Source organism: Salvelinus fontinalis, chromosome 7, assembly GCF_029448725.1.
Source record: "Salvelinus fontinalis isolate EN_2023a chromosome 7, ASM2944872v1, whole genome shotgun sequence".
Taxonomy (NCBI): Eukaryota; Metazoa; Chordata; class Actinopteri; order Salmoniformes; family Salmonidae; genus Salvelinus; species Salvelinus fontinalis.
In genome coordinates, this window is record NC_074671.1 from 25,695,292 (window position 1) to 25,721,984 (window position 26,693).

The 26,693-nt window shown below is 44.6% G+C and overlaps 1 protein-coding gene across 5 annotated transcripts in view; it reads left to right on the plus strand.

The window, feature by feature from the left end:
• prex2 (phosphatidylinositol-3,4,5-trisphosphate-dependent Rac exchange factor 2) overlaps nt 1-26,693 on the plus strand; it is a 212,689-nt gene that overhangs the window by 53,149 nt on the left and 132,847 nt on the right. For all 5 annotated transcript variants that reach the window (XM_055928871.1, XM_055928872.1, XM_055928873.1 and 2 more), the window contains 8 exons: nt 1,377-1,499; nt 6,391-6,495; nt 7,476-7,577; nt 10,241-10,402; nt 19,434-19,567; nt 19,808-19,911; nt 22,851-23,000; nt 23,871-24,015. In XM_055928871.1, the coding sequence (XP_055784846.1) occupies nt 1,431-1,499; nt 6,391-6,495; nt 7,476-7,577; nt 10,241-10,402; nt 19,434-19,567; nt 19,808-19,911; nt 22,851-23,000; nt 23,871-24,015 (971 nt within the window). In that variant the 5' untranslated portion in view covers nt 1,377-1,430. The remainder of the gene's footprint in view (nt 1-1,376; nt 1,500-6,390; nt 6,496-7,475; nt 7,578-10,240; nt 10,403-19,433; nt 19,568-19,807; nt 19,912-22,850; nt 23,001-23,870; nt 24,016-26,693) is intronic.

Here is a 26,693-nt window from a genome sequence, read left to right on the forward strand (position 1 = left end):
GATGTTTTATTTTTTTATTGAGTCATTTCATATATTTTAGATACGATTAGGACACACAGAGGGATGTCACAGACACCTGTGATAATATGAAATACCCAAAAGGGCCACTTGATGTCCTGTGATTAGATTGCATGAGGTCTTTGAAAGATACCAACATTCTGGTACTGTAATGAATTTAGAACATTTACCCTCCCTTTGAAACTGTAAGTGCACTATATAGAGCATATGATGCTATTTAGGGTCAGACTCCACTCTGTGGGCTTTGCTTATTCTGGAAGTTAAACATGCATTGGCGGAGGAGCGACCTACGTGTTCCCGTGTCCTGTGTTTTGGAACACGCTGTGAGAACACTGGGGGACAGGGGAGGAGTCTGGCGGACCGGGAGAACAAGGTCAGACGGAGGTCAGGGTTCTAGGATGTCTTGGTTGTTGCTAACTAGCAGCTGTCCCACTGCAATCCGCCATAGAACCTTACCGTACTGGAACACTCCAGAGTGGAGAAGATACAGAAAGGATACAGATATGATTCCATATACATTCTTGATGTAAGAAGCATGTCAGTTACAGGTTTTCAATTTCGGTCTCTTGGGCGTTGTATACTGTCGCACCCACAGAGTGCATAGTCCTCTTCCCCCTTAAGTTAGGGCAGTCCACCACAGGCACTATAGGCCCCCCTCCCCATCCACAATCAGACCATTATTTTGTGCTTAAGCATTGCCCCATAAATTACATGAAAGCACAAAATAACCCAATCCCACATAAAGGCTAAGTTCAGCGTTCCATATGACAGAGCATATAAAATGTCTCTCCATTAACAATGTCTCCCTTTCCAGTGTTTTCACAAATGCTAATTTCCTCTCTCAACTCAAGAATTATAAGATGAAGTCAAGTCTGGGACTATTTCAAAGAAACCTCATCGGTTGTTCTGTGACTTCTGTCTCCCTCCGAGCCCCAGACAAATGCGCTCTTTCTCTCTCGCTCTCTTTCTCTCTCGCTCTCTTTCTCTCTCGCTCTCGCTCGCTCTCTCATCTGTCATGCCCCAAAATATTTAAACCGTTGTTTTATCCCCCTAGCGTCTTCCCTCACGACTAGTGGACTGAAAAGAGTGGGTCTTTATGGTCCAAATATCTCCATATTGTTCTCTTGTCTACCAAGTTCATGAGCAGATAGCTGATCATGAAGGCAGGGTACTGATCAAAGGATACTGTATGTGTTGAACTATTGGGACACACTCCTTGCCCTTGCTTGTCTAGCGTTTCTTATCCTAATGTTTCCATGTTTACTTGGTTATGTTTTGTCAATGTTTTTGTATGTGTACCCCCTCCAGATGTTAGTGTTTTGTCCCCTGGTGTTACAGTGTATTCTGTCCCCCTCTAGGTGCTGTTCTCTAACCTGGAGGAAATCCTGTCTGTGCACCGTAACTTCCTGTCCATGGTAGAAGAGCTGCTGCAGCCAGACCCCCACGCTCACCACGAAGTGGGCCGCTGCTTCCTGCACTTTGTGAGTCTCACAGGTCTCCGTATCGCTCTGTCAATCCATGCTAGAAATGAAGACCGAATAGTGGTTTCTAACCACAAAAGTATATATTTTTTTATCACTACCCACAAAGCATTGCCTGTGCTTTGAGTTTCACAGGCTTCCGTAGCTCACTCACTGACTAGAGCAGTGATTCTCGAACGGTGGGTTGTGTCTGATTCCATCTGGGAGGCAGCTTAAGATGAGATCAGAAATATCGTTGATCTGTCTTTTTTTTTTATCCGTGTCACAATACAATTGAAAATACTTCAGATGAGTCGCAGCTCGAACAAGTTAGAGAGTTCCTTGGGTGCAGGCAGCTATTCTGGCTGACGCGAAGGAGTTTCAAACCCTGTCTTAACCAGGCCCATTCTCTCCGTGTAGGCTAATCTCTCTGGCTGCGTCCCAAATGGCATCCTATTTCTTTTCTAGTGCACTACTGGTGTCCAGGGGCCATAGGGAAAATTTGGGACATACTGCACCTATTACCCATTGTTTCAGCGTAGGCTAATCTCTCTGTGTTAGTACAGGCCAGAGAGGAAGATAAGATGAGATTCAACACTTCAGATTTACTATCTCCTGTGCAGGCCGTATACTGCTCTGATGTAGCCCCCCTGTCGTAGATTAGATTTATCCTAGCTCTTTGATGCTGAGCTGAGCTGGGATATGGACCACTATATGATCTGAGGTTTCTGTAGGCCGTAAATCTAGAGAAGATGTCGGAAAGTTGACCCTCTCCTCAGTGAGTTACTATATTCTACTGAGGACCTGTAACAGGTCTTCTTCAAAGCTAGTTCTCCTCAAAGTTACACCATGACAGGGATGGGTTTTAACAGGTGACAAACTGTTTTTACATTTATTTACAGTTGAAGTCGGAAGTTTACATTTAGGTTGGAGTCATTAAAACTCGTTTTTCAACCACTCCACAAATTTCTTGTTAACAAACTATCGTTTTGGCAAGTCGGTTAGGACTTGTCATTTTTCCAACAATTGTTTACAGACAGATTTAGTTCACTTATTATTCACTGTATCACAACTCCAGTGGGTCAAGTTTACATACACTAAGTTGACTGTGCCTTTAAATAGCTTGGCAAATTCCAGAAAATGATGTCATGGCTTTCGGTAGGCTAATTGACATCATTTGAGTCAATTGGAGGTGTACCTGTGGATGTATTTCAAGGCCTACCTTCAAACTCAGTGCCTCTTTGCTTGACATCATGGGAAAATCAAAAGAAATCAGCCAAGACCTCAGAAAAAAATTGTAGACCTCCACAAGTCTGATTCATCCTTGGGAGCAATTTCCAAACGCCTGAAGGTACCACATTCATCTGTACAAACAATAGTACTTAAGTATAAACACCATGGGACCACACAGCCGTCATACCACTCCGAGAGATGAATGTACTGTGGTGTGAAAAGTGCAAATCAATCCCAGAACAGCAAAGGACCTTGTGAAGATGCTGGAGTAAAAAGGTACAAAAGTATCTATATCCACAGTAAAACAAGTCCTGTATCGACATAACTTGAAAGGCCGCTCAGCAAGGAAGAAGCCACTGCTCCAAAACCACCATAAAAAAGCCAGACTACGGTTTGCAACTGCACATGGAGAAAAAGATTGTACTTTTTGGAGAAAGGTCCTCTGGTCTGATGAAACAAAAATAGAACTGTTTGGCCATAATGACAATTGTTATGTTTGGAGGAGAAAGGGGGAGGCTTGCAAGCCGAAGAACACCATCCCAACCGTGAAGCACGGGGGTGGCAGCATCGTGTTGTGGGGGTGCTTTGCTGCAGGAGGGACTGGTGCACTTCACAAAATAGATGGCATCATGAGGAAGGCAAATGATGTGGATATATAAGTTAAAGCTTGGTCGCAAATGGGTCTTCCAAATGGACAATGACCCCAAGCATACTTCCAAAGTTGTGGCAAAATGGCTTCACGACAACAAAGTCAAGGTATTGGAGTTGCCATCACAAAGCGCTGACCTCAATCCTATAGAAGATTTGTGGACAGAATTGAAAAAGCATGTTCGAGCAAGGAGACTTACAAACCTGACTCAGTTACACCAGCTCTGTCAGGAGGAATGGGCCAAAATTCACCCAACTTATTGTGGGAAGCTTGTGGACGGCTAACCGAAACGTTTGACCCAAGTTAAACAATTTAAAGGCAATGCTACCAAATACTAATTGAGTGTATGTAAACTTCTGACCCACTGGGAATGTGATGAAAGAAATAAAATCTGAAATATCAGGAATTGTGAGAAACTGAGTTTAAATGTATTTGGCTAAGGTGTATGTAAACTTCCGACTTCAACTGTAAATATGTAGTTGTTTTACATTTCATTAATTTAGAGCGACTTACAAGGGCAATTAGGGTTGATCGCCTTGCTAAATGGCACATCGGCAGATTTTTTTCACATTGTCGGCTTGGAGATTCCAACCAGCCACCTTTCGGTTACTGGCCCGACGCTAGGCTATCTGCCACCCCTATGACCTTGAATGACCTTGTGTACTTTCCAAATGGCACCCTGTTCCCTATATAGTGCACCACTTTTGACCGGAACTCTCTGGGTCTACTCTCTATATAGGGAATAGGGTGCCATTACAGACTCATCCCATGTGGTATCAATGGCATAAGCAATGGTCTTTAGAAATCACCCTCATGGCTGTTTTGGGAAAGTCCAGTCATTTAGAGTCTAACCTGCATGACTCAGTGGTCGCTCACATGACCATGGCTGATGATCTTATGTCAGACTACCCAGCAGGGAGGCTACTGTGGTCTGTTCTCTCTCTGGAGCTATTACACCTATTTCAAAGAAACCTCGTCCATTGTTCGGTGACTTCTCTCTCCCTTCGAGCCCCAGACAAATTCTCTCTGTCTCTCTCACTCACTTTCCTTCTCCTCAGCGATTGAGGTCTCTTTCTGTACGACAGAGTCCCTAGAAAGAGAGGAATTGTGAAATCTCTCTCTACTTCAGCTGAGGGGAAAACCCTGATGGGATCTGAGTGGGAGTGGGTTCTCATAGTAGAATCTCAGCTCTAATCGTTCCAACATGGAATAAGTTATGAAAAACTGTTTTTGATTTCAACATGCTCTAAACATACTGCTTGTCAAAGCTGGTTCTATCCTAACCATTGGTCGAATCCTTACTTGAGGTCTGCAGTAGAGGTCTTCACGAGTCCAAAAAGTTGGACCCGTTCCGAAATGGACCTGGGGCTTTCTGACCCGGACCCGATATGCATAATTTTTTTTCTTTATATAGAGACCCCTTCCGAATGGACCCAAACGCAACTAGACCCATATAGACCTGTTTGGATCTAGACCCAGTCCCATCCGGGTGAGGGAAGCAGCAGAAAATATATATTTTTCAAGCTACTTTTATTAACCGGAGCTGGAGGGAGAGAGGTGCCGCTCTAGCAGGCGGGGAGGGGCCTTGCTGTGAGCGAGTAATAGGGTGAGCGGGGAGGAGGGAGAGACAAGAGACAGCAACCAAGGGGAAAGGGAAAGAGTGATACCTAGTCAGTTGTACAACTGAAATGTGTCTTCCTCATTTAACCCAACCCCTCTGGATCAGAGGGGTGCGGAGGGCTGCCTTTATCGACATCCACGTCATTGGCGCCTGGGGAACCAAGCCGACTCGCGCTTTAGTCGACTAATAGCTGTCATAGTTAGGTTGTTTATCATCAAACATGATTACGTGACTGCATCAAACCAGCAGAAGCTAGTTAAGCTAGCCAACGTTAGCTAGCTAGGCTAACTGAGGCTGCAGTGCGTGTGCTTTCTCATCCTACAGTTACAAATAACAACAACTCCATTCAGAATATTAAGTAGCAGCCTACCTGTTCGCTCCTGGTCGTTGGAGCCTATCCTTCTCCTTTAACTTTTTAATTCTTTCATTTTAATTTCATCTTCCATTTTGATTTGAGATATCTCCTAACTTTTGCTCCTCTATGACTGTAGCCTCTTGCCACTTTGCTGACTTACGATTGGTCAACAACAAGCTACACGCTCCACTCTGGTGAGAAGCAGGAGCAGCAGCATGAATTATAAAATGTCTCTCTCGCTCTACTGCAGCGGTTGCGTTCAGATCCGTACGAGCCCTTCAGGATAAGTCAGTTAAAAGTACACATACCTGAGACCAGTGACAATTGTGAAACCTGGATCCTGACCCGCTCGGGCCCCGGACCGGGTCTCAGGTATTCGGGTACAGGTGGATCCGTGAAGACCTCTAGTCTTATTTATGCCATCGATCTGAAGATTATTTAGAGAATATATTGCCAATTGGGCCTCAAACTCAACTCAGGACCTTGAATCCAGTTCCACTGCATGTTTTCATCGTTCCCCACTAATCAAGGACTGATTTACTTGTTCGCAATGAATTATCAGGTAGAACAGAAAACCAGCAGGCTCCGGACCTTGTAGTGTAAGAGTACCCCTGCCATAGGGCATCTATTTATGCGCATTGATCTGAAGTTAGGATGTGGCCCTCCATTCATTTTGGTTTAGTATGAGAACCCATAGAGGTTTGATCTGAGTAGCTGTAGACTGTGCTGCTCGGTAGTAATGATGATTTATAGGCCATGTCTCTGTGCAGTATCCCTCAGAGAGAAAGACTAGGGTGTTACGAGCATGTGAAGTCATGGGAAGAGGGGTTTGTCACGACGCATACATGTGGCTTCAACATAGACGACAGGATAGGGCAACATGTCCTCTCTCTCTCACTCCCTTTTTCTCTCTGTCTCTCTGTCTTTCTCTGTCTCTCTGTCTTTCTCTCTCTCTCTCTCTGTCTTTCTGCCACTGTCTTTCTCTCTCTCTCTCTGTCTTTCTGCCACTGTCTTTCTCTCTCTCTCTCTCGTCCCTCTCATCTTCTCTCTCCAGAGGAGTGGTTTTCAGATCTACGATGAGTACTGTGGGAACCATGAGAAAGCTCAGAGATTGCTGCTGGAACTCAACAAAATCAGGACCGTCAGAACATGCTTACTGGTGAGGAACCGTGTGTGTGTGTGTGTGTGTGTGTGTGTGTGTGTGATCTTTCCGGCCTCTCATTTCACTCAGTGTGTGATGTTTAAGGTTGTTCTCCATGCTATACACATATCCCTCCAGGCTTTATGGGTAATGTAATGCTACTCCTTCTCACCCCTCCTGTCTTTCACAACCGTATCACTCCATAGATTCACTCCTGTTATAAGAGCTCTATAAAAACCCTGGGACCTACAGCAGTGTCCGCCTTCGGGAAGATACTCTATCTCACAAAAACACATTAGCTTCAACCACATGCATCTGCAGAGTCATGTTGTGGTATTGTAGAGGGCTATTTCTGGTAACTGATCATTCATATGAGAAGTACACACATCTCGGCTGTAAGTGGAAGGGGAGCTCTATATGATTGAGCGTTGTTTTTGAACCCGGCTCCCAGCAGGGAGAGGGTGTGTGTGTGTGTGTCTCAGCGGGGTTAGAGTGGTCTTAAGTGAATGCGATTTAATGGAGGTTTTATGCTCTTGGCTTTGGCGGGACCTTCCTGGCTGCTTGCATCAGCCCTGTGAGGGTCGTGTTACCCTCATAACCTCCATCCAACCCTGGGCTCATAGTACTTGGGTTACCCCCCTGACCTCCAGTCCACTCTGGGCTTAAAAGCCTTGGCTTGCCCCCCTAACCTCCAGAACTCCAGTCAACCTTTGCCCTACTGAATTGCCCACTGACTGAAAGCCTGTCCAGTGTTTTATGTAGTGAGAAGGATGTAATTGAACACTATTTCACAACCATTAACGAAAGAGAATGAGGTTACCCCCCCCTCAACCCATGTAGGTTACCCTCTAACCTCCCCTCAACCCCTGGAGGTTACCCTCTAACCTCCCCTCAACCCTGGCCTATGGCCACGTTGATCGTTTAAAAGAAACAGAGGGGAGGTGAACAGGTGACTAATACTAATGTCCACATCTAATCGTCTCCTTTGCTCCTGTTAGAACTGTATGTTGCTGGGGGGCCGGAAGAATACAGAGGTTCCATTGGAGGGCTACCTGGTCGCTCCCATTCAGAGGATCTGCAAGTACCCACTGCTGCTCAGGGTGAGTCCTGTATGGCCCTATCTGGATCCCAGCTTCTCGTCCTTCTTATTTCATGGTCATCAGAGCTGTCCTGTCTTATTCATCTAAGCCTCCCTCTATATGGAACGCTTGGTTGTCACGTCCTGCGTGCACACACACACACACACACACACACACACACACACACACACACACACACACACACACACACACACACACACACACACACACACACACACACACACACACACACACACACACACACACACACACACACACACACACACACACACACACACACACAGTCTCTTCTTCTCTCCTACAACAGGCAGACAGTATTAGGCACGCCAGCCTTAACAGCACATGCCACTGCCCCGGACTCCCACAAATCCACAATCCCCAGACTCGGCCCTTTAACACACTTCAGTCATACTCCATCTTCATAGTCGATGTTTACCTTAGCCCACGTTAAAAGTGCGTGTGAAACAAAACTCTGTTTGAAACGCTGCTAGCGTCCTGCGCTGTCTAACTTCATGAATCTAGTTTAGATCTATGAATTCACACCGAGTGTAATCTAAACAGCCACCGGCACGAGAACCTAGATGGTAGATGTAGCAATAATCTCAGGCGTAATCTGATTCTCTGTCATTTGAAGTCTTACAGCTGGAACTGCCCAGGCGTTCCCTCTCAGGCTGCGTTCTCTCTCAGGCCGCCCTATTCCCTATGTAGTGCGCTACATCCCTATGGGCCCTGGTCAAAAGTAGTGGCCGTCTTACATCGGGAATAGAGTGCTGTTTGGGACTCAACCTGTCTCCCTGTGTAAATAGCAGCGATAAAGATCGCTGGTTGTACAGTAGAAACTATCCAGAGACCCTATATCTAAACAGCCGTCAGTATCTGACAGGCCAGGACTGTGTTTAGACTAGACAGATTTCCATCTCCTCCACCAGACTGGGTCATGCAATAGCCGGTAGTGATGTGCAGTTTGCGAACGATTCGTTCTTCTTGAATGACTCTTTTTACTGACTCGAGTTATGATTCGTTTTTCCAAGTGACTCGTTCATTTTAGTTGTTTTGATTTTGCTGGCCGCAATGATTTTTATTTCATTTAAAATTGTATTATTATACTTTTTTAATGTACTTTTTGTACCTTTTTCTCCCCAATTTCGTGATATCCAATTGGTAGTTACAGTCTTGTCTCACCGCTGCAACTCCCGTACAGACTCGGGCGAGGCAAAGGTCGAGAGCCATGCATCCTCCGAAACACGACCCTGCCAAGCCGCACCGCTTCTTGACACACTGCTCGCTGAACCCAGAAGCCAGCCACACCAACATGTCGGAGGAAACACTGTACACCTGGCTGACCGTGTCAGCGTGCATTGCTCCCAGCCGCCACAAGGAGTCCTAAAGCACGATGGGACCCTCCCAATACCCGGACAATGCTGGGCCAATTGTGCGCCGCCTCATGGGTCTCCCGGTCACGGCCGGCTGCGACACAGCCCGGGATCGAACCCGGATCTGTAGTGACACCTCTAGCACTGCGATGCAGTGCCTTAGACTGCTGCGCCACTCGGGAAACCCCTGTAAGGAGTTCTACAGCTGGAGTAATATGAGCTCCTCCGGGGAGACATCCTCCGACCAACAACCGTCTATCAGATGTGCGCAGGCAAAATAGATCATGCTGCAGGCAGCATAGAGGACAAAAAGATATGTGTAGAACTGATAATTGATCACATGGTGCAAGAATGACTGCAATCAATTGAATGTTATGTTGGACACAGCTTTGTAGAAGCAAAACATACACAGCCTCAACACTCGAATGAATCGTTTGGGTGGCTGCTGCAGTTCGCGAACGATTGATAGTCTATTGGGAAAATCTCCCTTGAGGCAGTCAGGCGATTGTATTCTGTTCACAATGTAGTCCGGTTGCGGTCGCAGCTAGACCTCGTTTCAAAGGTATCAATAAATAATCATATTTGTATGCCTAGCAATCACAAATTACGTTACTGACTCAAATTATCGAAAGGAGTCGAAAGAGTCGTTCTTTTGACTGAACGGGTCAAAAAGGTCAGAGTCAGTAAAAAGAGCCGAACTTCCCATCACTAGTAGCCGGCCGACCCACCAGGCTATCTAACTGTTATTTACAGTTACTGTTGCCTGCCCTCTCTCTCTGACTCTCTCTCTGACTGTCTGTCTGTCTCTGACTCTGTCTGTCTCTGACTCTGTCTGTCTGTCTGTCTGTCTGTCTGTCTGTCTGTCTGTCTGTCTCTCTTTCTCTCTCTCTCTCTCTCTCTCTCTCACTCTCACTGTTTCTCTCACAGTTTCTCTCTCCTCTCTCTCTCTCTCTCTCTCTCTCTCTCTCTCTCTCTCTCTCTCTCTCTCTCTCTCTCTGTGTGTGTCTCCTGGGATATTAGTCTGTTATGTACTGTAAATCAAAGAGGACTGTACAGCGGAAGGGAGGGAGAGTGAGTGGGCACATGTACTAGGGGAAAGTTGTTGTTGCTGCATGTTTCCCACATCTTTTTTTAAATATATGAAGGGTTAACCTTTTAATATCTATCCTGACCAGGCTTTTCACATTTGTGTGTGTGTGTGTGTGTGTGTGTGTTTGTGTGTGTGTGGGGGGGGGTGGGTGCGTGCGTGCATGTCTTTGTGCGTGCCTGCGTACGTGTGTGTGTGTGTAGGAGCTGCTAAAGAGGACTCCTAAGAAACACAATGACTACTCCCTGGTGCTGGAGTCTCTGCAGGTCATGAAGGCTGTTTGTTCCTCCATCAACGAGGCCAAGAGACAGATGGAGAAACTAGAGGTGCTGGAGGAGTGGCAGTCCCACATCGAGGGATGGGAGGTAGGTTCACATGTACACTATAAATCAATATACTCTATAGTACACAATATACTATATAGTACACAATATACAGGTATATAATATATGCCATTTAGCAGAGGTTTTTATCCAAAGCGATGCGTACATTTTCTACGTTTGGGTGGTCCGGGAATTGAACCCACTATCCTGGAGCGTTGCTCTACCAACTGAGCTGCAGAGAACCAGCAGTAGTACATCCCTATCATGGTATAGTAACCATCTAGAGGGATGGGAGGTGAGACATTATCATCTCAAACATGATCCTAATCATTATTAAACATCATACTGTGTTATACTGGAGACACTAAAGGAGTGTCAGTCCCACATTGAGAGCTGGGAGGTGGGTTAGACACCAGCAAATACAGCCCTTACAATATAGTGTATAATACACAGTGGCGTGTGTACCTTTATAATGACAGGTGATTACCAGGGCTCTGGTCAAAAGAAGTGCGCTTTATGGGGAATAGGGTGCAATTTGGGATACGTTCAGAGTCACGGAGAGTCACGGAGAGTGCCCAAGACATGGATCATCCAGTGCTGAAAGAAGGCTTCTTAACAACACTAGACCCTTGTCAGAGAGTCAGCTTCATTTTGAAGAGTCATGTTTTGATTACCATGATTTTGATCAGGTATGATAAACATGGCTGTGCTGTGGTTTTGATCAGTTATGATAAAGATGGCTGTGCTGTGGTTTAGATCAGTTATGATGGAAGATGGCTGTGCTGTGGTTTAGATCAGTTATGATGGAAGATGGCTGTGGTTTTCATCAGTTATGATAAAGATGGCTGTGCTGTGGTTTAGATCAGTTATGATGGAAGATGGCTGTGCTGTGGTTTAGATCAGTTATGATGGAAGATGGCTGTGGTTTTGATCAGTTATGATAAAGATGGCTGTGCTGTGATTTTGATCGGTTATGATAAAGATGTCTGTGGTTTTGATCAGTTATGATAAAGATGGCTGTGCTGTGATTTTGATCGGTTATGATAAAGATGTCTGTGGTTTTGATCAGGTATGATGGAAGATGGCTGTGGTTTTGATCAGTTATTATAAAGATGGCTGTGCTGTGGTTTTGATGAGTTATGATAAAGATGTCTGTGGTTTTGATCAGTTATGATGGAAGATGGCTGTGCTGTGGTTTTGATCAGGTATGATGGAAGATGGCTGTGCTGTGGTTTTGATCAGGTATGATGGAAGATGGCTGTGGTTTTGATCAGGTATGATGGAAGATGGCTGGGCTGTGGTTTTGATCAGTTATGATAAACATGGCTGTGCTGTGGTTTTGATCAGTTATGATAAAGATGGCTGTGCTGTGGTTTTGATCGGTTATGATAAAGATGGCTGTGCTGTGGTTTTGATCAGTTATGATAAAGATGGCTGTGGTTTTGATCGGTTATGATAAAGATGGCTGTGGTTTTGATCGGTTATGATAAAGATGGCTGTGCTGTGGTTTTGATCAGTTATGATAAAGATGGCTGTGGTTTTGATCGGTTATGATAAAGATGGCTGGGCTGTGGTTTTGATCGGTTATGATAAAAAGGGTTCTAGATTTTCCAGATCTGTCCAGAGAGGTCAGCTCCTTGCCTCTGTGTTGTTTTACGGGACTTGTTGACAACAGAGTGTGTTGTTAGTGTCAACTGTGCATGTAGGCCTGCCAGGCTTTCCGGGTTACATCACAAATGGCACCCTCTTCTCGTTATAGTGCACTACTTTTGACCAGGCCCCAAAGGGATTCCCATTGGGCTCTGGTCAAACGTAGTGCACTATGTAGGGATAGGGTGCCATTCGGAACTAAGCCCTGGGTCACAACAAAACACACCACAGAATCAGAAACAGTTGGATAATCTTTTATGAGGAAAATGTAACTGGAATGTCTTCTTATAAAAGACAGACACAGCCTGAAATAAAATCATCGTGACTCAGATTCATTTAGTTTCTCTTTTGCGGACGGATGCAGATACATTTTGACACTGGCTTAATCTTTCTGCCCTGTTAAACCCATTTAGCAGGAGAGGGACATTCTAAACATTTACGTTTGCGGCCGGGCTAACTTTGTCATACAAACCTCTATATAAGTCCCAAACGGCACCCTATTCTCTCTTAGAGTGCACTACTTTTGACCAGTAGTGCACTATATAGGGAATAGGGTGCCATTTGGGACGCACACACTCTTGCTCTGAAAGACTGAAAGGAAGTGAACTTGATGAGACTCAAACTGTTTGTTGGACATGGTGTTCTAGCCCAGGGACAATCTCTTCTGTCGTTAACACAACAGATTTTTTATTAAGCACAGACTGACCTCTTCGAAGAGAATCCAAGTGTCTGGTTTAGCCTTTAGAGGGTCTGGTTCGTCAATGGCTATTTGTCAGATTGTTACTGCAAATTGGGAAAATAGCAACTGACACACACACACACACACACACACACACACACACACACACACACACACACACACACACACACACACACACACACACACACACACACACACACACATAAAGAAGCTAAGAAGTGTAATGTGTTTCAGGAAAAGGGTGGAGTAGCATGACATTTGCACGCCATGGTCTTAGAGCTGTTCTGTGGTTTCCTCAATAGCTTTTATTAATTATAAACATTAGGTAATTCTGGAGCAGGTCACTACTCTACAAGCCAGACACTGTTCTCTATTAGACGGGCCTAAGAGAGAAAAAAACTGAAAAGCAGAGGGAGAGACAGAGCAAAAGAGATGGGGAAGCAGATTGAGAAAGAGATGGTGAGGGGAGAAATGGAGAGAGACCAAAGACAAAGGCAGATGAAGGAAAAGGGAGAACAGAGAGAAGGAGAGAAATGTCTAGTATTTCTATGTGGGTGTTTGAAGAATGAACAGAAAGGATGGAGGGAGGGAGGAGGGCCAGCCGAACGGCCTCAGTCAGTTTTTCCTCTGTCGCTTCCAGGTCACGGCTGATAGCTCGTTAGTGTAGAACCTTCTTCGCATCTGTGTGCCCTTGGGTCATCATGGCAGCCAGGTTCACCGACCCTGCCGTGGGAGAGAGAGTTAAGCTACGTCCCAAATAGCACCCGACTCCCTATGTAATGCACTACTTTTGATCAGGGCCCTATAGGGATTCCCATAGAGCTCTGGTCAAAAGTAGTGCACTATATAGAGAGAGGGTGCCATTTGGGACACAGACAGGACATGGCGCGGGACCACAGTGGTCAACAGAGCGATGGCTGCCAGTGGTTGCCACGACGAGGATTGCCCATTGGTCAAGGCTTCTATGTCTGTGCTGTGTCACCGGTCTCTTGGGTCTCAGTTTGGAAGTGGTAATAGTTATGTCCAAAACCCGAAAACTTAAAGCAGACATTGAACATCCCTTTGAGCATGGTAAAGTTATTAATCACACTTTGGATGGTGTATCAATACACCCAGTCATTACAAAGATCCTAAAAGTTACCGGAGAGGAAAGAATGTGCTCAGGGATTTCACCATGAGGCCAATGGTTACAGAGAGTTTAATGGCAGTGATGGGAGCAAACTGAGGTTGGATCAACAACGTAGTTACTCCACAATACTAACCTAATTGACAGAGTGAAAAGAAGGAAGGCTGTGTAGAATAAAAACATTTCAAAATATGCATCCTGTTTGCAACAAGGCACTGAAGTAATACTGAAAAACATGTGACAAAGCAATTCACTTGGTCTTGAATACAAAGTGTTATGTTTGGGGCAAATCCAATACAAGACATCGCTCAGTACCACTCTCCATATTTTCAAGCATGGTGGTGGCTGGATCATGTTATGGGTATGCTTTTAATAGTTCAGGACTGGGGAGTTTTTCAGGATAAAAAATAAATTAAATGGATCTGTGCACAGGCAACATCCTAGAGGAAACTTGGTTCAGTCTGCTTTATACCAGACACTGGGAGATGAATTCACCTTTCAGCAGGAGAGTAACCTACAACACATGGCCAAATCTACACTGGAGTTGCTAACCAAGAAAATAGTGAATGTTTCCGAGAGCCGAGTTAGTTTTGACTTACACTACCGTTCAAAAGTTTGGGGTCACTTAGAAATGTCCTTGTTTTTGATGAAAACATACAGTGGCAAGAAAAAGTATTTGAACCCTTTGAAATTACCTGGATTGCTGCATAAATGGGTCATAAAATGTATCTGATCTCCATCTAAGTCAAAACAATTGACAAACACAGTCTGGTTAAACTATACCACACAAACAATTATATGTTTTCATTATGTCGTTATTGAACACACCGTGTAAACATTTACAGTGTAGGGTGGAAAAAGTATGTGAACCCTTGGATTTAATAACTGGTTGACCCTCCTTTGGCAGCAATAACCTCAACCAAACGTTTTCTGTAGTTGCAGATCAGACCTGCACAATGGGCAGGAGGAATTTTGGACCATTCATCTTTATAAAACTGTTTCAGTTCAGCAATATTCTTAGGATGTCTGGTGTGAACCGCTCTCGAGGTCATGCCACAGCATTTTCAATCGGGTTGAGGTCAGGACTCTGACTGGGCCACTCCAGAAGGTGCATATTGTCTTCTGTTGAAGCCATTCTGTTGTTGATTTACTTCTGTGTTTTGGGTCATTGTCCTGTTGCATTACCCAACTTATGTTGAGCTTCAATTGGCAGACAGACAGCCTAACATTCTCCTGCAAAATGTCTTGATAAACTTGGGAATTCATTTTTCCATCGATGATAGCAAGCTGTCCAGGGCCTGAGGCAGCTAAGCAGCCCCAAACCATGATGCTCCCTCCACAATACTTTACAGTTGGGATGAGGTTTTGATGTCTGTGTGCTGTGCCTTTTTTTTCTCCACACATAGTGTTGTGTTCCTTCCAAACAACTCAACTTTAGTTTCATCTGTCCACAGAATATTTTGTCAGAAGCGCTGTGGAACATCCAGGTGCTCTTTTGCGAACTTAAGACGTGCAGCAATGTTTTTTTCCGACAGCAGTGGCTTCTTTCGTTGTGTCCTCCCATGAACACCATTCTTGTTTAGTGTTTTACGTATCGTAGACTTGTCAACAGAGATGTTAGCATGTTCCAGAGAGTTCTGTAAGTCTTTAGCTGACACTCTAGGATTCTTCTTAACCTCATTGAGCATTCTGCACTGTGCTCTTGCAGTCATCTTTGCAGGATGGCCAGTCCTAGGGAGAGTGGCAACAGTGCTGAACTTTCTCCGTTTATAGACAATTTGTCTTAACGTGGACTGATGAACATCAAGGCTTTTTGAGATACTTTTGTAACCCTTTCCAGCTTCATGCAAGTCAACCATTTTTAATCTTAGGTCTTCTGGGAGCTCTTTTGTTCGAGGCATGGTTCACATCAGGCAATGCTTCTTGTGAATAGTAAACTCAAATTTTGTGAGTTTTTTTAGGGCAGGGCAGCTTTAACCAGCATCTCCAATCTCATCTCCTTGATTGGTCTCCAGGTCAGCTGACTCTTGACTCCAATTAACTTTTGGAAAAGTCATGGTTTCACATACTTTTTCCAACCTACACTGTGAACATTTAAATTATATATTCAATATAGGCAATACAAATACAATCATTTGTGTGTTATTAGTTTAAACACACTGTGTTTGTCTATTGTGAAGATGAAGATCAGAACAAATTTTATGACTAATTTATGCAGAAATCCAGGTAATTTCAAAGGGTTCACATAATTTGTCTTGCCACTGTACATGAAATGAGTTGCAAAATGAATAGAAAGTATAGTCAAGACAAGGTTATAAATAATGATTTTTAATTGAAATAATAATTGTGTCCTTCAAACTTTGATTTCATCAAAGAATCCTCCATTTGCCGCAATTACAGCCTTGCAGACCTTTGGCATTCTAGTTGTCAATTTGTTGAGGTAATCTGAAGAGATTTCACCCCATGCTTCCTGAAGCACCTCCCACAAGTTGGATTGGCTTGATGGGCACTTCTTACGTACCATACGGTCAAGCTGCTCCCACAACACCTCAATAGGGTTGAGATCAAGTGACTGTGCTGACCACTCCATTATTGACAGAATACCAGCTAACTGCTTCTTCCCTAAATAGTTCAAGCATAGTTTGGAGCTGTACTTCGGGTCATTGTCCTGTTGTAGGAGGAAATTGTCTCCAATTAAGCGCCATCCACAGTGTGGAGTGATAGCCTTCCTACTTCAAGATGCCTTTTAGCCTGTACAAATATCCCACTTTACCAACACCAAAGCACCCCCCAGACCATCACATTGCCTCCACCATGCTTGACAGATGGCGTCAAGCACTCCTCCAGCATCTTTTCATTTTTTTCTGCGTCTCACGAATGTTCTTCTTTGTGATCCGAACACCTCAAACTTGGATTAGTCTGTCCTTAACACTTTTTTCCAATCTTCCTCTGTCCAGTGTCTGTGTTCTTTTTCCAATCTTCATCTTTTATTTTTATTGCTGCTCTGTGAAGGGAGTAGTACACAACGTTATACGAGATCTTCAGTTTCTTGGCAATTTCTCGCATGGAATAGCGTTAATTTCTCAGAACAAGAATAGACTGACGAGTTTCAGAAGAAAGTTATTTGTTTCTGGCCATTTTGAGCCTGTAATTGAACCCACAAATGCTGATGCTCCAGATACTCAACTAGTCTAAAGAAGGCCAGTTTTCAGCTGTGCAAAAGGGTTTTCTAATGATCAATTAGCCTTTTGAAATTATAAACTTGGATTAGCTATCACAACGTGCCATTGGAACACAGGAGTGATGGTTGCTGATAATGGGCCTCTGTACACCAATGTAGATATTCCATTAAAAATCAACCGTTTCCAGCTACAATAGTCATTTACAACATTAACAATGTCTACACTGTATTTTTTATCAATTTGATGTTATTTTAATGGACCAAAAATTGCTTTTCTTTCAAAAACAAGGACATTTCTAAGTGATCACAAACTTTTGAACGGTAGTGTAAATCTACTTGAAAATCTATATCAAGACCTAGAAATGTTTGTCTAGCAATGATCAACAATCAATTTGACAGAGCTTGAAGAATTTTGAAAAGAATAATGGGCAAATATGGTAGCACAATCCATGTGTGGAAAGCTCTTAAAGGCTTACCCAGAAAGACTCACAGCTGTAATCGCTGCCAAAGGTGCTTCTACATAGTATTGACTCAGGAGTGTGAATACTATTGTAAATGAGATATTTCTGTATTCCGTTGTCAGTAAATTTGCTAGAGTTTCTGAAAACATGTTTTCACTTTGTCAGTATTGGGTTTTGTGTGTAGAAAGCTGAGGGGAAAAGTATTTTTATATATTCCGTTTTGAATTCAGGCTGTAACACAAAATGTGGATTAAGTCAAAGGGTATGAATACTTTCTGAAGGTGCACTGTATGCTGTTTCTCTCTCTCTCTCTCTCTCTCTCTTTCACTCGCTCTGTTTCTCTTCTTTTATTATGTCTGGCACTCCTCTGACAGTTAAAAGAGGGGGATGAGAGTTAGATGAAACAGACCGTAGACTGTGAAGTGTTGTTTAGGCTTCAGGCCCCACTACTCACTCAATAGCCTCTCTATGGAACAGCTGTGGGCTGGAGAGAGAGGACAGGAAAAGGGAGAGAGGTGTATAGTGAGACGAAAGAGAGAGATAGACACAGAGGGTAGAACACAGCAAGTTAGACAACTACAGAAGTAGTGCACTAAATTGGGAGCCATTTTGAAAGCAGACCTGAAGTGTTCTCTCACAGGAGGTGTCTGTTCCAGTGGACAGGAAGTTGAGGATTAGTGTGTAGTCTGGACCGGTGGCAGTGGCATTCAGCTGGTCTGGCCTCCACTGCTAGAAATCAACACCTCATCTGGCCTTGGGCAAGGAAGAAGTACTCTGAGAAAGATGGAGGAGGGAGCGGAACGGAAAGGAGGAGAGAGGTAGTGGAGCAGCGAGTTGTCAGAAAGAAAAGAGGGAAAGGGAGCAATAAAGGGAGGAGAGAGAGGAGAGAGGAGAAGAGAGAGAGAGAGAGAGAGAGAGAGAGAGAGAGAGAGAGAGAGAGAGAGAGAGAGAGAGAGAAGAGAGAGAGAGAGAGAGAGAGAGAGAGTGAGAGAGGAGAGAGAGGAGAGAGAGGAGAGAGGAGAGATTGAGAGAGAGAGAGAGGAGGAGGAGAGAGACGAGGAGAGAGAGAGAGGAGAGAGGAGGGAGAGAGAGGAGAGAGAGAATGAGACGAGAGGAGAGAGAGGTGAGAGAGAGAGAGGAGGAGAGGATGGAGAGAGAGGAGAGGAGAGAGAGAGGATGAGAAGAGGAGCAAGAGGAGAGGAGAGAGTGCAGAGGTGAGAGTGAGAAGGAGCGAGAGAGAGAGAGAGAGAGAAAATATTCCTCAGCAGGAGGAAATGTTTAGCATATTTTCTGGCTCTGCTTGTTCCGGGAGTTATATTTAGATCTGACAGGCAGGGTCGATCATTCCCAACATAGTTGACAAGGTAAGGAGAAGGGCTGTGGAATTTATCACACCCTATTCCCTACATCGTGCACGACTACTGCTATAGGCTCTGGTCAAAAGTAGTGCACTGTATAGAGAATAGGGTGCCATTTGGGACGTAGCCACAGATCCACATGGTGGGACTTGATAGGATGTTATTATATAGTAGTAACGGCTCTATTCTTTAAAGTCCCCAGTCAATCTAAGGCTGAGGAAGTGTGTTGTGTTTTTACAGACCCCTTAAGAGAGAAACCAGGAAAGACATTCAGAGAAAGACCAGGCATAGTGAATTGAACTCACTACCCAAGGAGCGACTGTGTACTGTATGCATAGTGTATAGTAGTGTCCAATGTCATGGCGGCTACGCAGCAAACCCTCCAGACTAACACAATCCTGCGATCACGTAGTCCAGCGCACAATTAACACACAATCAACCATTCACTGCATAATATGTGGCGGGTTACATATTTCACCAATCGCCGCACTATTACAGCAGAACACCGACAAGGACCAACGGAACGGGCGGATCCCCCGGGCCTGCTCTAGTAGCCAAGTCTACACAGTATTGACACCACTGTGTGTCTCTTCCCAGGGTTCCAATATAACAGACACGTGTACAGAGATGTTGATGCATGGAGTGCTGCTGAAGATCTCAGCTGGTAACGTCCAGGAACGCATCTTCTTCCTCTTCGACAACCTGCTGGTCTACTGCAAGAAGAAAAACAGGTGGGACCGGACTGCCACACTTCTCTCTCTCTCTCTGACAACTTGGTTTCCCCTCACCGTAGGCTTGTCGAGACACTTCAAGCAGCACCAGCTACTTTCTATCTGTCCCCCCACTGTGTGTCGTTTCATTAGCCAGAAGGGCCCTGTATAGTTCGCTAGCCCAGGTATCTACTTGTTTCTATGTGTTGCCGTGCCTTGTGTGACGAGACAATGTTAAGTTGGCTTCGATGTTGTCCCCAGGCGTTTAAAAAACAGCAAGGCGGCTACAGAGGGACCTCGTTACCTGTTCAGAGGAAGAATCAACACCGAGGTGATGGAGGTGGAGAACGTAGATGACGGAACAGGTGAGTTCTACCGCTAACAGGTCAGCGTGTGTCTCAAACGGCACCCTATTCCCTAGATAGTGTCATACATTTAAACAGAGCTATTTGAGATGCAAACCGTATCCTATTTCGCAACCCAACTACCATCCAATGCTCGGGAGGAAACTCTGCGCTAACAACAAGTCACCTTTATTGCAGTATTTCTACTCTCAAAAGTGGATTCGTTATCTCCATGTACAGCAGACAATCTGTATTTCTTCATGAAGACAATCAATTCACTTTTTGGTGCGGCAACTCATTGTTCCCAATTTGCTATGTGGGTGACTTCATTTATTCTCCACGGATCAGAACACATTTGTATTATTCTTGCTTCTTACTTTGTGCGTCCTAAATGGTACCCTATTCTCTACATAGTGAAATCATTTTGAGAAGGGTACATAGGGCTCGGGTCAAAGGTAGTGCACTGTAAAGAGAATAGGGTGCCATTTGGAATTCAGAACCCATTTGGGTTTTGTTTGTTATTCTGCGGCAGGTAGCCTGGCGGTTAGAGCGTTGGGCCAATAACCAGAAGGTTGCTGTGTTGAATACCTGAGCCGACAAGGGGAATATTCTGTCGTTGTGCGCTTGAGCAAGGCACTTAACCCTAATTTGCTCCAGGGGCGCGCCATACTACTATGGCTGGCCCCAACTATCTGGTGTATGTGACAGTAAAGCATGTATTCTTTTTTTGGGGGGGGGGGGGGGGGGGGGGGGGGGTTTCCAGAAGCACTGAGATCTCAGATCTCTAGTTAATCAATTCAGATGGCGAACCAGTCGATCGGGTTAGATACCCTCCCAGCCAACTGTATGAAATGTCAATCAGTGATGGATGAGGAGTGTTTTAATTTACAGCCTACTTAGATGTTATAGTCTACTGCACACAAAGCCATAACACAGTCTACACTCTTAGACAAAAAGGTGCTTTCTAGAACCTAAAAGGGTTCTTCGGCTGTCCCCATAGGAGAACCCTTTGCAGAACCCTTTTTGGTTCCACTAGAAACTTTTTTGGTTCCAAGTAGAACTGTTTTGGGTTCAGTGTAGAACCCTTTCCACCGAGGGCTCTACCTGGAACCCAAAATGGTTCTACCTGGAACCAAAAAGGGTACTCCTATTGGGACAGCTGAAGAACCCTTTTGGAACCCTTTTATCTAAGAGTGTAGTGTTGGTTCAAAATGTTGAGATAAAGGAACTAAAGGTCCTGTAAGCGGAATTATAGCAGACAATAGTGCTGAGCGATTAACTCACATTTTGGTTATTTTTCAGTGTTTAAACAACTAATTGACCGACGTCGGTTCAATGATTTGAATTCCATTTTGTTCTTTTTTTCTGTGAGCTCAATGCGCACATTGCACAGTTTCTCTAGAGATAAACCAGATCCAGCTTGAACTGTGCAATGTAGTAGGGAGTTGTAGTTTCCAACAGGCCAATATTCTACGTAGTTTTCCACATAAAACATGGTAATTAACTACAATGACCATAATCTACTTCTCCGGCCTGTTTCTTTTACGCCTGCTGCGGAAGAGACAGACGAATGCTTGATTGTGAGGTGATATAGAGAGCAACTGTTATATAAAACTGAAATATTTTATTAAAGTAATGTGAATAAATGATGGTTAATAAATATGCAGCAGTGGGCAGTCACTACCATCATGGGACTTGTATTAATAGTTTTACTCTGTGTTGTTACAGCATTCAACCCACATAATGCATAGTGCATTTGATGTAAAAAATAAATACTTAAACACACACAAGGGGGCGGGGGGGGGGGGGGGGGGCTATAACTATGTCTCATTCGCGGCTGTGCGTCTTTGCCACTATACGCCTGCCAAGGCTACCAGTAATATGATTCAAACACACACACGGACAAGCAGAGGATTCTGCCTCTGTCACACACATGTGCTCCAGAGGATCTAGGAGGAGAGCGGGATAGGATTTGTAAATTCCATTTAATCTCTCCTTCCCTCTGTTTCTGGATGAATGATGTGACGTTAGCTCATTCCTGCTAAAAGGTCTAGCAGTCAATAGGCATAAAGTACTGCCAAACTGTGCAAAGAAAATCGTCATAAATCCTTCAAGTAGTCAACAGGAACAAAGGAAGCAGGTTTTATTGACATTCCAGAAGGGAAGTACTCTGGTATTGAGCTAATGTGAAATGACCCGAGTTATTCTTGTCGGTTCTGGGAAAGGATCCTGAACCTACTGTGGGATTGATAATGGACTAGTAATGAGCTAGCTGCTACCCCTGTGCTTTTAGCCTGGGCATGAAACTATGGCAATGGAGATGACAGATTCCTTTTCTACATTCTGGATTCCAGATTCCATAATCAAGGTTCCATAATCCAGATTCCTTGTTCCGAGTGGAACCCACCATCGCCCTGTAATCAGTCTAATCATGGAGGCCCCTCTGCTCTGGAGCGTTTCATTGGATGATCGATTGGCTCGGTTTCATGTGGTCCATCTCATTTAGCTCTGGACCCCAGCTGCTCTCTACCAGCCTACCAGGGGTCCGCTCTGCTCTGTTTACACCTAAAGTACACCCATTCTGTCATGGATGCAGTTGCTGAGAGATGGATAGTCCTCTATTTCAAACAAACAGGCTAGAAGAAATCCCAGAACTCGTATAAGACACCAGAGGGCCACAACAGAAGTGAAGCCGTTGCTCCAACCCTTAGGACCCATAAGTTGAGGGGTCTTGGTATAAAAGGAGTCAAGGACTGTGTTCGTGTCTCTGAGGCTTCGTCCCTGATGACACCCTATTCCCTATGTAGCTCACTACTTCAACCAGGGCCCATAGAAGTGCACAATATGAGGGAATAGGGTGCCAGTCCTGGTCAAGAATAGTGCACTACGTGGGAATAATAATAGTGCATATTTGAGACGCGTGCTAAGTGTGTTGTGTTTGTGTGTCTCTTGGTTTGCAGCGGATTACCACAGCAGCGGGAACATAGTGAACAACGGCTGGAAGATCCACAACACAGCCAAGAACAAGTGGTTTGTGTGCATGGCCAAGACCCCAGAGGAGAAACAGGAGTGGCTGGAGGCTATACTCAAAGAGAGGGAGAGGAGGAAAAGTTAGTAGTCATATAGTATCTGATACTGTTGGCGTAGAGTCGTGTGTGTGTGTACCATAATATATCCTAAATAGTGCACTCCAGGTAATAGTGTGCCATTTCTGAAACCTTTGTGGATGTCAGTATTTCCTCCTATCTAAGATACTAGGGTGCAAGAACTAGACTTGCAGGTAGAATGAATAAAACGGAACTATTTTTCTAACACAAGATGTCTTCTGTTAAGTCTATTTCTATCCTCTTGCTCGTGCTCCTCCCCCTTCCCTCTCTCTTCCTGCTTTTCCACCTGCTCCTCGTCCTGCTCATCTTTCTGCTGCTCTTCCTCCTCCTGCCTCTCCTCCTGTGGTGTTTCAGCACCAGGGTGTGATATGCTACTTCAATGTGAGAAGAGAAATGAGATGGATTGGTAGACAGTATGCTCTTTCTATGTCAGGATACATATACACATGTGCTCCAATATATTGGCGCCCTGGCACTTTATAGTGCAATGGAGCAGAACGTTCTGTTTTCTGTTTTCCAACTGGTTGAACGGCTGTTTTTACCCTGTAGGCACCTGCTACTTACAGCAGGTGTGATAAATTACACGTAAACAAACCAAATTCATTAGATTGTTGAATTATTTAGTCCAGGGCATTTTTGACTTTGAAGTGAAAAATCTAAATTTCCGTTGAGATATTTTACATTTTTTGTCCTGTGCAGTTATAAGTCAAACAAAAAAGTTGTTATTCAATTTCAACTTATTTTAGAAGAAATAGTGAATCATGAAAGGGAGACAGTATATTTGACCTCATCTGTACCAATGGGAAACGGTACTCCTTTGGTTTGAATGTTGACTGTCGCCTCCTATCTCTTTCTCTCTTTCCTTCCCTCTAGCGTTGAGGCTGGGGATGGAGCAGGACACGTGGGTGATGGTGTCAGAGAAAGGAGAGAAGCTCTATCACCTGATGACTAAGCAGGGACACCTCATCAAGGACAGGAAACGCAAGCTCACCACATTCCCCAAGTGCTTCCTGGGAAGGTAGGCTGATCTGTCTAGCTCTCTCTCTCATGCAGGTGGGTGTCTGCATTAGTTTTTTTCTGTGTGTGTGTGTGTGTGTGGTGTGTGTGTATGTGTGTCTCTATCCATCGCTCTGTCTGCCTGTCTGCCTGTCTGCCTGTCTGCCTGTCTGTCTGTCTGTCTGTCTGTCTGTCTGTCTGTCTGTCTGTGTGTGTGTTTCCTGGGAAGGAAGACCTCCCATCCTGAAGACCTCCCACCCTATAACTCTATGTTATCCTGACCAATGATAATTGAGGTTTGGTCTGGTGAGTGTTTTGTTGATGGTGCGTTTTATGTCACGAAAATAAGCGTGGCCGTCATTCCCAAAATGTTCACATGAGCTTCCGAGTCGGACGTCCCAAAGTTGTGGCAGCCACTCACTATAGCCGACATCGTTTCCTGTAGACTGCAGTGAGGGGTTTTCACACCACGTTTGCAGTTTCTGACGTTCTAAAAACCTTCACATGGGCTTCCCCTCTGAGTGGGAAGTCCCCTCGTTTTCACAGTCTGGCAGAGGGAGATGACACAGTGGGAGATGACACTGTAGTGAATTTCACAGACTGGATTGGATCTACACTAGCTACACTATCTACACTATCTACAAGATATACTACCTATGTACTTGAGCTGAGCTGTACTATTGTCATGATTTCTGATCTGAACAATCCTAGAAAAATACATAACCCCTTCTGGTTGCTGGATTATCCAGTTACACAGACAGAGGCAGGCAGGCAGGCAGACAGACAGGCAGATGCTATTTCTATACAGATGACCATTACTATACCTTCTCTCCTAAATCTGGATCAGTCTCTCCATCCCTCCTCTCAATCTGAAATCTGTCCAGACTTGTAAAGGACGAAAGACTGGCAGAACATCAGTGTTTTAGCTGAACAGAGATCAGTTCCCCGGCCGTTCAGTCACGAGGAAATGAAATCCAGCAGGTTTTCACTATGATTCTTGTTTGTGGATTATTGGTTGGCTATGTGCGGGCGGTGGAGTGTGTGTGTGTGTGTGTGTGTGTGTGTGTGTGTGTGTGTGTGTGTGTGAGTGCGTGCGTGCATTCGTCTGTGCATGTGTGTGTGGACTGTGGTGCATGTGTTTGTGTCCGTGTTCTCTACCGTAACATTGTCAAGCATGTCTCTCTTTTAATCTTTACTAAAGTGATGCCCTAGAAAGCATGTGTGTGTTTGTGCATGTGTGTGTTTGTCCGTGTGTGTGTGTGTGTGTGTGTGCCGGATTGCCATTGCTTGGCCATGATAAATCGCAGGGTGATATCCCTCTGTGGTTCCGCTGACCTCTCTCTCAGTGCGTCCCAAATGGCACCCTATTCCGTATGTAGTGCGGTACTTTTGACCAGTGACCATAGGTCTCTGGTCAAAAGTAGTGCACTATGTAGGGAATAGGGTGCCATTTGGGACGAAGGATCAGAGCCTAGCAGGATTACTGTTAAAGTCTCCGCTGAGAAATATGTGTGTGTGTGTGTGTGTGTGTGACCAGACAGTGTGTTAGTGGTCTCATATCAAATGGTTACACTCATAACACCGGCCATGTTGTGTTAGAGTTACAGTCTAAACATTTCTGTGTTATCCACTTTCTGTTGATAGGAAATAACTTTATAAAGGCTGTCCCAAGTGGAACCCTATAGGCCCTGGTCAAAAGTAGTGCACTATATAGGGAATAGGATGCTATTTGTGATGGAGCCAAAGGCCCTCTCCCCCCAATCTTTTTCATTCCATTCCTTTTCCAGACAGGATTCACCAATGTAGCTTTAATCACCTATAGCACAGATGCTCTACCGTAACATTGTCAACAATGTCTCTTTAATCCTTACTAAAGTGATGCCCTAAAACAGTTCAATCTAGTCTCATTTCATTGATTACAAACATATAATGGAAAACGGTGCTTGGAGCTGAGGCTGTTCAGACAGGATATTTCCAACTTTGATTATGGTTAGCCAGACCATTAGGAGACACACATTGACATTATTTAGTGACTCTAGACTAGGTTATTGATCGACCAGATAGTTTGTGAGTGGACTGAACATAGAGTAGCACGACTACATACAAAGTAACCGTTAATAAGGGCTTTATAAACCACAACACTGTCTTTGTCAAAGCTCTGTGCTTCCTCAACCTTTTCTAGACATTCAATAGACCTGTTCTGGTGATATACTGCAATCCTAGACATTACAAAACACAATCTGCTGTCACATGCTGCACGAAAAACAGACATCGAATGAGTCTAAAATATCATATTCCCTATATAGTGCTCTACATTTGACCAGGGTCCACGGAGCTGGTCAAAAGAAGTGCACTATATAGGGAATAGGGTGCCATTTTGGACTCTGAGCTCCGAGCTTCAATCAGACAGCCGTAAGTAACAGCTTGCTCCATCTGGTTAAAGCCTGAACAGAATCAATCCAGCCATGCTCCAAATGATGGTGTCACATTCACACTCTCAATGCTTGGCATAGACCCTACAGGCCCATACTGGAGCAACCAGGCTGGGTTAAGTGGACTTTAATAAGATAATCAAATGCTGGGCCTTAGATCTTAGTGCAGGTTAGGAGCATATGGTGGATATGGAGTGGTGTGGTCTGGAGCGCAGCTAAGCTCCCCCCTCTCTCTCTCGCGCTCTCCCTCTTTCTGTCTCTTGCTCTC